This window comes from Atta colombica, unplaced genomic scaffold, assembly GCF_001594045.1.
Source record: "Atta colombica isolate Treedump-2 unplaced genomic scaffold, Acol1.0 scaffold281, whole genome shotgun sequence".
In the NCBI taxonomy this organism is placed as follows: domain Eukaryota; kingdom Metazoa; phylum Arthropoda; class Insecta; order Hymenoptera; family Formicidae; genus Atta; species Atta colombica.
Window position 1 is genome coordinate 1082708 of NW_017259383.1, and position 14570 is coordinate 1097277.

The 14570-nt window shown below is 31.4% G+C and overlaps 3 protein-coding genes across 7 annotated transcripts in view; 2 read left to right on the top strand and 1 right to left on the bottom strand.

Annotated features, from left to right (window-relative positions):
- The first annotated feature begins 2846 nt into the window (after positions 1-2846).
- LOC108689907 (excitatory amino acid transporter-like) lies at positions 2847-7962 on the top strand. The gene is made up of 10 exons (XM_018196865.1): positions 2847-3384; positions 3683-3989; positions 4054-4147; positions 4375-4573; positions 4907-5120; positions 5193-5474; positions 6492-6725; positions 6979-7173; positions 7310-7444; positions 7662-7962. Exons 2-10 carry the CDS (start codon positions 3907-3909, stop codon positions 7864-7866), a joined length of 1641 nt encoding a protein of 546 aa, XP_018052354.1. The 5' UTR covers positions 2847-3384; positions 3683-3906; the 3' UTR covers positions 7867-7962.
- Positions 7963-9037: 1075 nt separating this feature from the next.
- Positions 9038-10905, bottom strand: LOC108689908 (ER membrane protein complex subunit 6-like). The gene is made up of 5 exons (XM_018196866.1): positions 10794-10905; positions 9891-10051; positions 9737-9829; positions 9493-9512; positions 9038-9139 (listed from the first exon to the last, which is right to left on the bottom strand). Exons 1-5 carry the CDS (start codon positions 10831-10833, stop codon positions 9109-9111), a joined length of 345 nt encoding a protein of 114 aa, XP_018052355.1. The 5' UTR covers positions 10834-10905; the 3' UTR covers positions 9038-9108.
- Positions 10906-12638: 1733 nt separating this feature from the next.
- Positions 12639-14570, top strand: part of LOC108689916 (ryanodine receptor) — a 44853-nt gene continuing 42921 nt past the window's right edge. For all 5 annotated transcript variants that reach the window (XM_018196881.1, XM_018196884.1, XM_018196883.1 and 2 more), the window contains exon 1: positions 12639-12706. The gene's annotated coding sequence lies outside the window, so the exon portion shown is untranslated. The remainder of the gene's footprint in view (positions 12707-14570) is intronic.

Genomic DNA, 14570 nt, shown 5'->3' on the forward strand with positions numbered 1-14570 from the left:
AAAACTTCGTCATTCTTTTGATCGCAATTTTGCCATTATACAACATAATAATGGATTGTTTAAACAATAAATAATTCGATCATCCTAACCGCGAAATGTTGGTGTACGTGGATTATAAAAAATAGAATTATATTCATTTTGTCTGAATTATATTTAATAGAATTATATTTACTTTATCTGAAAATTATTAAAAATTATTAAATTCGCTTTCATATAGATTCGCATAGAAATATTTCTTCAATTCACAGCAACATCACATTTATATTTAACTGATCTAACATTTAGATCGAAAGAATTTAATTCTATATTAATTCTATATAATTATTAAACATTTAACTTTGTAAATCAAAATATAACAACAATTGTAAACATGACTTTGAAATAATTTTAGTTAATTTACCTAAAATACCTAATTTGTTCCAAAATACAAATAACGAAAAAGAAGAGAAATTGCATGAGATAGATAGAAAAAGAAATTGAATTTACAAATGGAATGCACGAGCGACGACAATTGTAACTCAATTTTCTCAAATACATTAATTAATTCTATCTCGAATGGCTCGCTCTTTCGCTCAGAAGTTACGGGATGTTAAACGCGTTATCGTGGGGAGATTCGATTTGTCCTCGTATTATACTACCACCGTAAACCCGATGTTAGTCTATATATAGTCACTCATATAGCCGTCATTGCTAGAGGAATTAGGTTACTTCCCAACGGATATACAAAGGGGTCTTGTAAATGGTCGTATCCTACATGCATCTAAAACAATTACGCGCAAATATTTCCGCGTAACTGTTATCTTTTATCACTGTCAGGTTCACGAAAGTTTGAAAATCGATGATTTCAAATATGCTTGCAAAAGCTGGATAGAATATAATTAATTCTAACATATTATGATTCTCTATAAATAAAATCTCAAAAAACATTTTGATATCTTAAATCCATTTCTTCTAAAAGATGTCTTAAAAATTATGAAACTAATAGAAAGATCATCATATGATGTTTTTAAGATGTCTAATTTAAATTTTAAATATCTCAAATAGCAAAGTGTGTATCAGCAAAATCGCACAGATCTGTGATTGTTTATAATGCTAGCAACTTGCCGTAGATTTGTCTTCAACGATTTCGAATATACCGATACATTGTAGCAACATGCAGACAACAATATGTATATGTATATGTATGCCAGTAGTTTAACAGCAAGATAACTGCGTTAATATTATCTTGCGTTGTCGGCAATATGACAGCATTGTATGATGTTGCATATTATTATGACAATTCAATGGCAATAGTATGAATTTGATGACGATTTTAAAATTGTCGACAAATTACTGGCAAGTTGCTACTTAATGTTATATCATGAAGGCATCAAGTTGCCAATAAATGAGGACTCAGTTGCTACAATTCTGGCAACATATGCTTAGCAATATACATACTTAGCAAGCAACATGTCAGTAACAAGATAGACACGTTGCTATTTGGATAGGTATAATTTTGATCAGAATAGTAATAGAAAAATTAGTTAGAAAAGAAGAATATATAAGCCAAAAAAACGCTTAATATAAATTAACAATTAATATCAATTATATAATTTGATGACTTAATTAAATTAAATAAATTACAATAATATAACAATGGGTTATTGGAGTCAATACGCAAGTTGTTTTAGTGCCATATAATATATTATATAAATGTTAATATCATTACAATTACGTCTTCAAACGTTTCGACCTTTACTCTAATCATCTTCAGTGAAAAATTATAATATTGTTCTAATGTCTTCCCCTGTCTATTGTTACAATATTAAGTTAACTATATATTTGTTCTTCATTACTGATTGCATTTGTCTTCCTATTGTTGTCGCATTATAAAAGTTCGTCCAAGATTACTTCGTTTATACTGAGGGACATAGCAGATCCTGGATTTGTCTTGGTTACAAAACTTTGTACATTCTTACAACTTTCAATAATGTGTTTAATTGTACTAAAATGTAAATAATTATTAATCATTAATAATGAAGCTGACCAGTCGAAACGTTTGAAAACATAATTGTAATGTATTAACATTTATATAATATTATATCATACTAAAACAACTTGCGCATTAGCTCCAATCTATTATTATATTATTGTAATTTATTTAATATAAATTAATATGTCAATAATTTAATATAATTTTTGTAATAATTTAAAGCAAATTTTATATATTTATTGTTGATATAAACAATAGACCTATATTATGTGTATATTAATGTGTCTATTAATGTCACTATTATAATAATGCATATATTGTAATTTTTCAAAACACAGTACTTGCAATTAATGATATAAAATACTTGTCTTGTAAATAAGCATATCCGATATATATATTGTATGATATCCTACATAATGAGCGTTGAAAGTCTTATTATTTTATATATTTTATATATATATTGAATTAATATAATTATATATTTATTCTATCTATCAATGTTCATATTTCAACTTCACATATATCTTTCAAATTGAATATTGCGCATTAGAAGATATCTAGTATTCAACACTCTTCATGCTCCGGTATCATCGTCAAAGACTTCCCTCTCATACAGCACTATTTTAATTTTCTCTACCTTCATTTCAGAATGCCTTACGTCAAGCAGCGATTTTTACGAAATGCACCGGGTAGCGGCATTTTTACTCCCTTCGGCATTTATTATTCGGTGCCGTGCGACCCGCCGCGATGAGTGCCTTCTTCCTGTGATCTACCGGTCTCTCTTTCTCCTCGTGACACATCTCCGTTCATCTCGCCGTGTGTTCCCCTTTCCCCTTTCGGTGCGTGCCTTTCGTCTCCCCGGGGCCTCCCCCGACGCACGCACTAATCAACTTCCTGGATGGGGCACATTATCGGCCTGATTGCAGGCAGATTCCAACGCCGCGGCGCGATACCTAGCTCACCGGCGCGGCATGGCGACAGATCTATCCGATCTCTCGACAGTCGATCGCGCGCACGAAAAGCACGTCGGAAGCTCTGCGGATGTCATTCGCGCCCGCAACTGAAGTGGTGCAATGATCCTGAACGTAATAGATCGGTTGTGACCTCCTTCGGGGCCTTACCACCTCGTCTTTCCCTCCTCCCCCCCCCCGCCATCATCGGGGCCAGCGTTCCACCGTGCGCTTGTGCAATTTGCCCTGATGGTTCCCGGTGGTTCACGTGAAAGGATCGTCGTGTGTCGCGATGCGCTACGGTTCGCACGTGCCTCGATAATCGTTCGCGAGAAGAATTGTTCGTTTGCCGAATTTGATTTTCAATAGAAAACACAAAGAGCGAAAACGGAAGCGAAACGGAGGATCGTGATAATTCAGGAAGATAATCACGGATTTTCATAAGCATTTTTTGCTGCAACAGTGAAAGCATTTGAATTTTAAATTTACCATTTCTTTTAAAGTCACTAAAAAAAAGTACTAAAAATAGAAGTTTTCTTAACGATATAAAGTTCTAAATAATTTAATCCCTTAAGAAAAAGTGTTTGAATATACTGATTAACTATTCAATATATTGAATACTTTTTCCTAAGGGATTGCATTAAAAAGAAGTTTTTTTAAAAGATTAATAAAAATAGAATATTTTTAATGCTATAAATCTTTAAGTAATTTAATTGCATTAAAGAAAAGTAATTTTATTCTTTAATAATTTTTGACATAGATAAACTTATGAAAGAACTATCGTAAAGGAATAATACACATTTCTTCTACATTTGGTAATCCAGACAAACTAGTGAATAAAATCAGGATGATTCGCATGATTGTGAAAAGGCATAACGCAGTTATAAAGGCCGCGGGATGAAGACTCGCGAGGCCTATTTCGACATTCCTCGTGCTACGTTTCATCTAAAATCTTGAAGTGACGTGTTTTCAAAAGCCTAAAGGATGTCTTTGGGGCAACGTATTTCCAGCGCGGTTGCAGTTCTCCGGGGAGCCTCGACGGAAGCCAAGGAGAGCGGCAGTCATACGTAAAAAGATTTCTTATAATTTTACCAAAAATTTAGGCTGCTTTTCACCTGGAATATCTTCCAGATCATGTATAGAGGAAATCGAGAAGATGACATCTGAGGAAGAAATCGAGGCCGAAGCGCAGCACAAAGTGACGGCGCTTGATAGGTTACAGATGGTTAGTAAACTTTTTCAAGAATCAAATTTTTATAGTAGAATCAATAAAATTTTCAATGCGTAAGCCTTCCTTATTACTTTCAATTTATTTTCTCAATTATCTTCGCGATGAAAATGATTAAAGGGTATATGGTGCTCAAAATTAACTTTCATGAAATCTTATTTGCTCCGGGAAGAAAAATATCAGTGTGATTTCATAAAATTTATTACGCGTTGTGGGGAATGTAGGTAATAGAATGGATGGGAAGTAACTTGCTTCTGGCACTAACCATCGCTGGAGTTTTGATGGGTCTAGTTTTCGGATTTCTGGGTCGATTGGCAGATTTTACACCGCAATCTATAACCCTCGTCAGCTTCCCGGGAGAGCTTCTTATGCGGATGTTAAAGATGTTTATCTTACCACTCATCATCTCATCGTTAATATCTGGTAATTATAATTCACCGACAATCCATTTTTGAGCAGATAATGAATAGAAAAAGAGAAAGAAAAAGATAAAATTTAATTGCTTAATGATTAAAAACAAAAATTTAATTTCGAATGTTAGAGTGTTGAAATAGCAAAGATATTATGCCTATTCTAAACTTCTCGTAGTGTTCATCTTTTTTTCTTTTTTTTTTCCAATATGAAGAGAAAAGAGGAAAGATGAATTGTGTAAAATGTTCAGATAAAAAAAACAAATCTATTATACGCTTAAAACTTTTTAACTTGTCTCTACATCTCTTTTATCCCCGAGCACATACAAGCAATTACTTATTTCAGGAATGGCACAGCTGGATGTTCAAAGGTCAGGAAGGATAGGGTTCAGAGCATTAACATACTACTCAATAACGACCATTCTCGCCGCTATAGTGGGTATTGCGATGGTGCTGATGATTCATCCGGGTAATCCGCAGATTAAAACTTCGGCTGCGGCGGTAGTGAAAGCTGAGGAGACAAAAGTTTCTACTGTAGACGCAATTCTCGATATAATTCGGTATGAAAAATCAGCCTCTAATTCCACAGTTACAATTTAAGTTCGAAATCTTTTGTAATCTTTCGTTCTTAGAAACATGGTGCCAGAAAACCTGGTGCAAGCGTGCTTCCAGCAAGTTCAGACCTCTTATATGAAGAAAAAGGTAGTCGTGATTGGTAGCGCGAATCAAAGCGAATATATAGTGGAGCCAACCTTGGTTTACAAAGACGGCACGAATGTGATGGGTATGATCGTGTTTTGCATCATCTTCGGTGTACTCGCGGGACAGATAGGACCACGCGGCAAATTGATGGTGGATTTTTTCGTCGTGTTGAATGAGATCATCATGAAACTCGTCACGATTGTCGTAGTTTGGTATGAAACAATAAATAATTTCACACGAGCACAAATTTAATAAATAATTAAGTATATAACATTATTCAATTTTATTTTTCAGTTTTTAGAATATACTAGTCAATAAAAATATAACTATTAATTTGACATATTATATATATAGTGTCTCACACTATTGCATTTTCTCTTATTATTCTTGAGGTATTATAATTTTAAGGCGAAAATCATAATACGAAAATGTCGAGCTACAATAATTTTTTGAATTAAGCTAATTTTAAATGCTTATAAGTCAAAAATTTTACTTTTATAGCCTCTATTATTATTTTTGGATCTTTTAAACATTCTAAGACGAAAATCCTAATACAAAAATATAATAATATAGTTTTCGAATTACACTATCTTTAACCAATTAATTCAAAAACTATTGTAGCCTCAACATTTTTGTATTAGGATTTTCGTTTCAAAAATACCTTAAGAATACGTTCTTAAGAGAAAACGCGGTAAACCTTCGTTAAACCTTCTATACACACACACACACACACATACACACACACACACACACACACACGCACGCACGCACACACACACACGCGCGCACGCGCACGCACACACACACGCACACACACGCACGCGCACACACACACACATGCACACACACGCACGCGCACACACACACACATGCACACACACGCACGCGCACACGCACACACATGCACACACACGCACGCGCGCACACACACACACACGCACACGCGCACACACACACACACACACACATATAGAGTTTGAGATAAAAAATATAAATACATAAGAAATAAATAATAAATAATAAAAAGTTAATAAAATAATTTCACATAAGCTTAAAGAATAATTCATCATACATTATTCAAATTTAATTCAATCTTCTGGGATATATGAGTTGATAAATGATTGAAGAACACGAATATTAACTTAATGTATTGAAATTTAAGATAAATAAAACATTTCTCTTTTCTTTTATTTTCTCTTTTACGATAATGCAATTGGCAATCGCTGTAGGTATTCTCCGTTCGGAATTATGTGTCTGATAGCTGGAAAAATCATGTCAATCACAAATCTGGCGGCAACCGCTCAAATGTTGGGTCTGTATATGGTAACCGTTGTATTAGGCTTGATGATTCACGCAATCATCACGCTGCCACTGATCTACTGGTTTATGACCCGAAAAAATCCAGCAGTATTCTTTAGAGGTATGATGCAAGCCTGGGTGACAGCGCTAGGAACCGCTTCGAGGTGATAATTAAAAACATTTCTGAAATTAAATCTTAAGTTTACGTGATCATTATTTTAAAATTAATTCAAGAAATTAATCAGAAATTATTTCAAAATTAATTAAAAAATCGTGATACTGTCATTTTTTATTTATGTTTATGGAGTGTGTATAAAATTGTGTATAATTTTGTATAAAATTGTGTATAAAATTGAATTTTCTAGCATGATTAACTTTTTAAAGAAATAATGATATAATCGATACATGGATTTATAGTGCTGCAACCTTGCCATTGACTTTCCGTTGTCTCGAAGAAAATAACAAGATCGATCCACGAGTGACGCGTTTTGTTGTGGCAGTTGGTGCCACGGTAAATATGGATGGAACAGCTCTTTATGAAGCCGTGGCCGCAATCTTCATAGCACAATTGAATGGAATCTCATTGGGATTCGTCGAAGTCATTACTGTCAGGTATATGTATTTCGTGAATATGATTTCTTTCGTTTCATCAACTACTAGTTATAATTGAAGAAAAGAATTTCAGTGTATCTAATAAATAAATTTAAAAAATTCAAGTACTTTGCTTTAAAATTTGCTCTGTTTACAGTCTTACGGCTACTTTAGCGAGCGTTGGAGCCGCAAGTATTCCCAGCGCAGCTCTAGTCACCATGCTGTTGGTGCTGACTGCTTTAGGTCTTCCTACAAACGATATTTCCCTGTTATTCGCTATCGACTGGATGTTGTAAGTTACATATCTATTGTAGTGTCTATACATTGTATGTTCATAATCGTTGTGATTTTTTATCGATTATCGAAGAATAATCTGATCAAAATTTGAATATGCTATTAAAAATTATATATATATATTAGTAGTAGTCGACGATAATTGATAGACGATTGAGAACAACAGGTATTATTCAATTAGAACGGTAAAATTAAAGCAATCGTTTTGCTTCAAGGGATCGGATCAGGACTTCGATCAACGTTTTGGGCGATGGTTACGGGGCTGGAATAGTTTACCACTTAAGTAAAGCAGAACTAGACAAGATGGACGAGGAAAGGAGACTAGAGGGTTTGGAAACTGGAAAGCCTCTCGAAATTGCCGCTGAGAGCTGTCGAGAAGAGCCAGGAATACATGAACAAACTTCTGAGACGAAAATCTGAGATCTTTTTATAGATTTCAGCAAAGACATGATGCTGTTTCGCTAATCTTCGTCTCTGCCATGTAGATTAACTTTTTATTGTGGTTTAACCCTACTTACCTTTTTCTAATTCTCAGAACTAGAAAAAAATAAAAGTGAGTTAAACTGATATTAAAAACCGAGATTAAAGTTAATCTACTCATTGGTGGAAATGGACATAAAAATGTTATCCGTCAGTTCGCAAGAATTACTCGTCCCTGTGTTAAGTATATTCGTATAATGCGATTGATTTTCACTGCCGAAATCAAAGTTTTTCCGTGGATTTTTAACGTATATCAAAATAAACTATACATATAATTATTAAGAATACTATAGGTATGATTCTTATTTAATGACATATAAATATAAGTTTCCGTTTTTGTAGTGAGTGTTAGCTAGTAGCGAATGAATAAAGTTAAACATTGAAATAGAAAATGTGAGCATGTTAAGTACAAATTAACGGAAGTTGTATCTCGATTTCTTATTCTCTTCTTTAATGCGTGAGATTCTTCTATTTTAGAATAACTTTAGAATTGACAAATGTACGCAGAAATAAACATGTACAGTAAAATAAAGATATATAATGTAATAAATTATTGGAATTTGCATCTGACACGAAAATCGTCAAAGTGCTAAAATATTCATTTTTATCGAAGATATTTTAAAAAGATATCTCATAAATAAATTTAAGTGTTTTATTTCAATGGTGTCGATTAAAAATAATATTAAATATAACTGCAATATTATTTTAAATAATAGCTCTTAATAACGATGACTAAAATAATGATAAACTATCTAAATGTGTTCACAGTCGTTACAAATTTAGGTACGTATATGGTTATCAGTTATTTTCATTGAATAATTGTAATTTAGTAATTAATAATTTATTATGCAAATATATATATATATATCATACATCTAATAAAGAATATGACTCCTATGTAATATCTCTATTGCATTGACTTTTATATTGTCTTTCTACTTTTACATTTAAATATTGGATAATAAATGCCAGTGATAATTTTAAAGAAACATGTCTTCTATATACATATTGACATACGTGTACAATACGCGTAAACGCTTCATCATTTATTTTATCAATATTCGAAAGGCTTAAATAAAATAAATATAATGACTGATTTATTATAATAATTATGCAACCTTGTTTATTTAAATAATTACGTGAAGTGTCACAATTGTTGTAAGCCATCCACTCTTTTTCTTTTCAATAGACATGAACCATTCCATATAAAAATCTGAATCAGAATCATTAAGAAATTTATAGTGTATTGGTATTTAAGAAACAATCAAGCAGAACAACAAGTCATGGATCATGTTCTTTTTAGCTGAACTACTTGCACGGTTCTTTTTTTCTTTCTCTCCAACTTGGAAAGAATAAGAAGATGAAGTATACAAAAACTTTAGCTAAAAAGAACAGACCTATGATAATATCAAAATGATATTAAAATAAATCGTAATTGATTAAAAAGTGACTTTTGATAATCATTTGGAGTTATTTTGATGTCACAATCACTCATGTGTTTTGTTTGAATATTGCATATCTATAGAAATATATTGTTTGTATCATTTATATTGTGAAAAAGGATACGTCCAGAATAATACATATGTCTGTAAAAGATTTTGCAATCACACATTAAGGAAAAAATATATAATCCAGCCTCAGAAAATAAACTCTCTAAAATTTTTATAGAGTGAATTTTACTCTGAAGAGTGAATGTCACTCAAAAAATGAAATTTGAGTCAACCTTTTTCAAAATTGACTCAATTTTCATTTTTTAGAGAGATTCTTTAGAGAATTAGAGAGAAACTTTAGAAAGCAGTGTAAAGGATACGCAAAGTCCCCCAAAGAATCCACTGGTCAAGAGATGTCGCCTGCTAATAAAATATTTCCTCCACTGGCCTCCAGCCTTCATCAATAGCATCGCCTAGGACGATGATTCGTGACATTATATACAATTATTGCTAATTCTAATATAGTGCTCTTACCCATAGCCCGAAAACCGCAAAGACGTAAAACACAAATCCATATAATACAGTCAATCCTAGCAGTCCTGCTGTGCCACCCGATAAAGCTGCCATTGAGATCTTACAATATTCTACAACTGCGGCATTGTTTGCAACAGCCGTCTCGCTATATGCAACAATCTCTGCAAAACATAATCATATTTAATATCTGCTTTAGTTGATTTAGCAATATTCTATTGCATATCTCTGGTGAAATTTTAGAAATTTTTATACAAATTGGAATACCTTTCAGAAATATTGAGTCTATATTTTTTTAATCAGAATTTTTCATATATGTGAATTATGAAATATTCTAAGATTTCTCATACTATAATTTCTGAATAATCTTACAATAATTCAGATTTAATAAGATTTCATTAGAAACTATAGAAATCTTAGAATATTTATTAATAAAAATTAGAAATCTTAGAATATATATTTCAGAATTCTTCATATATAACGAACTTCTAAAATGTCAACTTTTTCAGCGCTTATGAAAAATGTTACAATTTAATATAAGATCTGAGAATATAGAAAATCTAAGAAATGTTCTAAAAAGTCAATTCATAAATTCTAAAGTTTATGTAAATATTTTTTTAAATTACATAAAAAATTCTGAGAAAAATATTCACCAGGTATGAAAACTTCTTTAGAAATACGAAAATTACTCAATAATTCAGACTCATCGATCGTGACTAATTAGTTATGTTACTTCGTGGATTAATTAGATAAAATGTGATTGATTTTATTAATTTATAATTTATATCTTGTTTGTATTTAAATAGTAAATAACAAACATAACCTCTCAAGAAAGTCTATAATATTGTCCAATTTTCTTGCGTTTACTACAATTGCATTTATTTTCAAGATAATTCTCGCACTTACCGCCGCTTTTCTCCTGCTTCGTTTTTATTTTTCCCAACATTATTTATTTTATTAATTAAGAAACGTTAACCTAACAGCGAAAAAATAAAGATACGTCTACACAACGCACGAACGATGGTTCAATCAGCTGTTTCTATCGAGACACGTCAGCTTTTGCTGTGTACATCGAGAACTGACGGCGGTAAATTTAAAGATAGTCACGTAACTCATGAGACATTGTTAAAACTTACAGATGTTCAATAGATAATTGCCAATAGCAATCAGTGTATATATAATGTAAATTTTTAATAAGTTACTTATCTAATAAATTACTAATTTTTGATAGTACATAAAATATGCAAACTCTAATCAGATTAATGCTCTTTACCAATAAAGAATGATTATAGGGCATGTGTATACATTGTTTTATGTATTTCCTGAAGAATCTATTTTATTGCATGTTCCTGTGACAATGACATATTATGTTGAAAATCTTGGCAAGGATCGATGGCAACAAAAGCAAGATTATAATTGTCGTTTTGAAATTTGAGAATGTTATAAACCAAATATCGTTAAATGATTTATTAGACGTGATAGTTTTTGTATTAATTAAATCGAATTAAATTCTGCTGTTTTAATTCAACATAATACATTAGTTCGTTTAAAATATATGAGTTTGAAATTATCAACAATTTCTCGATAAATTATTTAATCAAAATGTATAAAACATACATATGTACGTACATAATTTCTTATACGATATATAATTGTATGGATCATATAAATTGAAAACAATTCTGTGATAAGTGTAATATCCTACAATGAAAAAAATTTAATATAATAATATATATTTATTATGTAAATATTGCATTATTATGCAATAAATATTTATTATGTAATTTTTCGTTTATTTTAATATTGTTTTAAACTTCTGCGATATGTTTTAACGGTATAGACGTAATATAATACAGACACTCTTTAGATATATAATTATTCACAGAATTGCAATTTGTATAAAAATTATAAGAAATCAGACATAAAGTGTGTATTTTTTATACAAATTACAATTCTGTGAATAATTATATCTAATCTTCTTGACATCTTTATCTACTAAGGTGAGTCACTCCACTTTTCAATGTTTTACTTTTTAATGTTTTACTTCCTAATAATCAGTTTTCTTGTACTCCCACATTTTATATCACTTCATCTCTAGCAATTATGAGTGACACAATCATTTTAGATATGTGAGCATTTCGTTATATATCTATTGCTAAAGAGGACTCCAAAGTAAGTTAAAGTTCAAAATAAAGAAAACATCATTTATCGATAGAATATTCGTAATTTTCATTATTTTAAGATCTTACACCTAATTATACCTGCGTTTGACTCTTATTAACCTTGATTTATATTAATTATGTTTATAATCATTTCAAAATTATAAAAATTCAATTGTTATAATTATTTTCTATCATTCTACTTATTATTGCGATCACCAAGAGTTTTATGTTATTTTTTTAACGATCTATATGAATTTTAAGAACGATGCAAAAAATAAGTTAAAAAAATGAATAACATTGAATAAAGAAAAATTTTAAATAAATTGTTAAATAAATTACTGCCGTATAAAAATCATTCATATTTTTTAATTTATTATATATTAATTAAAAAATCATTGACAAAAATCATTATAATAATTCCAATAAGTATCCCGATAATTCTAACGTCGCAATTGCGAGTTTCCGAGGTTTATTCAGCTATGATGCGCGGTGCAGTTTGCTCGGCTCGAGGCTGAAAATAGTGTTCGCTCCGCTTGGCTCAGCATAGCTCCGATCAGCATAGTTCCTCGAGCCCCGACAAATATTCCGTCGCGGGGGCCCGATTTAAAGCGGTCACGAAAGCAGGAGACTCGGCACCTCGAAGAACCTCTCGGAGGTGTAAGATATACGATTTTTCGCACCCTTGTGCAATAGTGATGCGTTTGCTGTGCGTGTGTTCGTAAATTTCTACGTGAGATTGCGTAGAAAGTTTTTTCATTGATTTGTGACGAAGTAAAACGTTATTCTGAGGTGAGTCTTTTCGGCGTGAATCGTCGCGATTAATTCTATCTCTTCTCGCGGACACGTGGTTTTAAAACCAGAACCACCGGTTGCACCCTGTTAGGACGTACGTGTTGTGTATATGTGTGTGTGTGTGTGTGTGTGTGTGTGTGTGTGTGTGTGTGTGTGTGTGTGTGTGTGTGTGTGTGTGTGTGTGTGTGTGTGTGTATAAAACTGTGTGCGTGATGCTTTGAGTGACGTGTATGTGGAAAAACGTAGTAACGTTTTTTTTTTGTAGAAATCCAGCTTTTTTAACTAATTAATTAATTCTATGGAGTAGTTTGTTCTTAGGAATGTTATAAATGTGATGAAATTGGAACACATGACAATGATTTTGTAGCTTTAATACACGCTACATAATCATTAAAGTAATTTTAAAATAACAATAATAATAAATTCAAGGCTAATAAGACTCAGCGCAATATGGAAAAATAATTTAACTCCATTGTTCTCATATTTAAAACTTGGAATAAAGAATTAACTTCTGCCGATTTAATTTAATACAATATGTTTACTAATGGACTTCTTACAATTATGACGATTAATGTTTAATAATAAAGAAGACATCGTAGATCAATGGAGTTAAGTTATCATTTCGTACTAATATTGTGCATCCTTTTCGAGCTGACTCTTATTAGCCTTGAATTTGTTATTATTATTATTTTAAGAAGTGAGAGTCCTGTGTAAAATATTCTATCATTAATTTAAAAAATAAGCTTAGTTAAATGATAATATGGATAAATACTTAATTACTTGTTGAAGCTTAATATATTTCGAATTTTAAATATTATTTTCGCAATTTTAAATTCAGCAGACAGTCTTAAAATTAGAAAGTCGGTTTTATATTCTTATGCAATGCTGCTTTCTGAAATAGCTCTGCCAGAAATGATGAAAAAGCGTAAAAATGTTCCGAAAGACGAATATTCTTCAGTTATCAATGAAATCTATTAATTTTAAATTACTCAAAAGGTTTTTTAACTTAAGTAAGTTTTTTTAATTAGCAATTTAAATTTACTACATTTTTGTTATTCAATTAAAATTCTGAAATATTTTCTCTCTCTCTCTCTCTCTCTCTCTCTCTCTCTCTCTCTCTTTCTCTTTTTCTTTCTCAACTGCAGACAGAGGAAATATATTTTACTATTATTTCACTTTGATGTTACTTTGTAATATCATCGTGAAATAATATTGAAAGTAATAGTAAATCGTTTCCGATAAAATATTCAATACCGCGAACGATGAAGATAAACGAAATATTTATAGCACACATGTTAGAACATGTAGATTTTATCGACTTTCAATGAAATTTTTATTAATTCATTCTAAAGTGATTTTATCAAAAATGTAATAAATACCCATTAATGTGGATCCAATTACTATAAATAAATATTTAAGAATTTTTGAAGATAGATATTCACATGTGCTTTACAAGAAATATATCTTTAACCTTCAATTATCATATTAAACGCGATAATAGGAAAACGAGTTTCATATGGGGATATTTCGGTAAGCCATCGCAGATGCATCTATTTCTGCCGCGTTGCTGGAAATAAACTCTCAGAGAAGGTAAAATCAACCAGGCGATTCTATGTCGATGCATTGCAGCGCCAAACTAGATTTTTTTACTATTCAAGTGTGAGACAGAAAGAGAAAGAGAGAGAGAGAGAGAGAGAGAGAGAGAGAGAGAGAGAGAGAGAGAGAGAGA

Excerpts from the sequence above, each read along its gene's own strand:
- LOC108689907 (XM_018196865.1), top strand. The coding sequence starts at position 3,907 with ATGTCTTTGGGGCAACGTATTTCCAGCGCGGTTGCAGTTCTCCGGGGA. Across the intron at positions 4,574-4,906 it reads CATCTCATCGTTAATATCTG|GAATGGCACAGCTGGATGTT; the intron begins GTAATTATAATT and ends TACTTATTTCAG. Across the intron at positions 5,121-5,192 it reads GCAATTCTCGATATAATTCG|AAACATGGTGCCAGAAAACC; the intron begins GTATGAAAAATC and ends TTTCGTTCTTAG.
- LOC108689908 (XM_018196866.1), bottom strand. The coding sequence starts at position 10,833 with ATGTTGGGAAAAATAAAAACGAAGCAGGAGAAAAGCGGCG. Across the intron at positions 9,830-9,890 it reads TTGCGGTTTTCGGGCTATGG|GCGATGCTATTGATGAAGGC; the intron begins GTAAGAGCACTA and ends TCATCGTCCTAG. Across the intron at positions 9,513-9,736 it reads GATTCTTTGGGGGACTTTGC|ACATATGTATTATTCTGGAC; the intron begins GTATCCTTTACA and ends AATCTTTTACAG.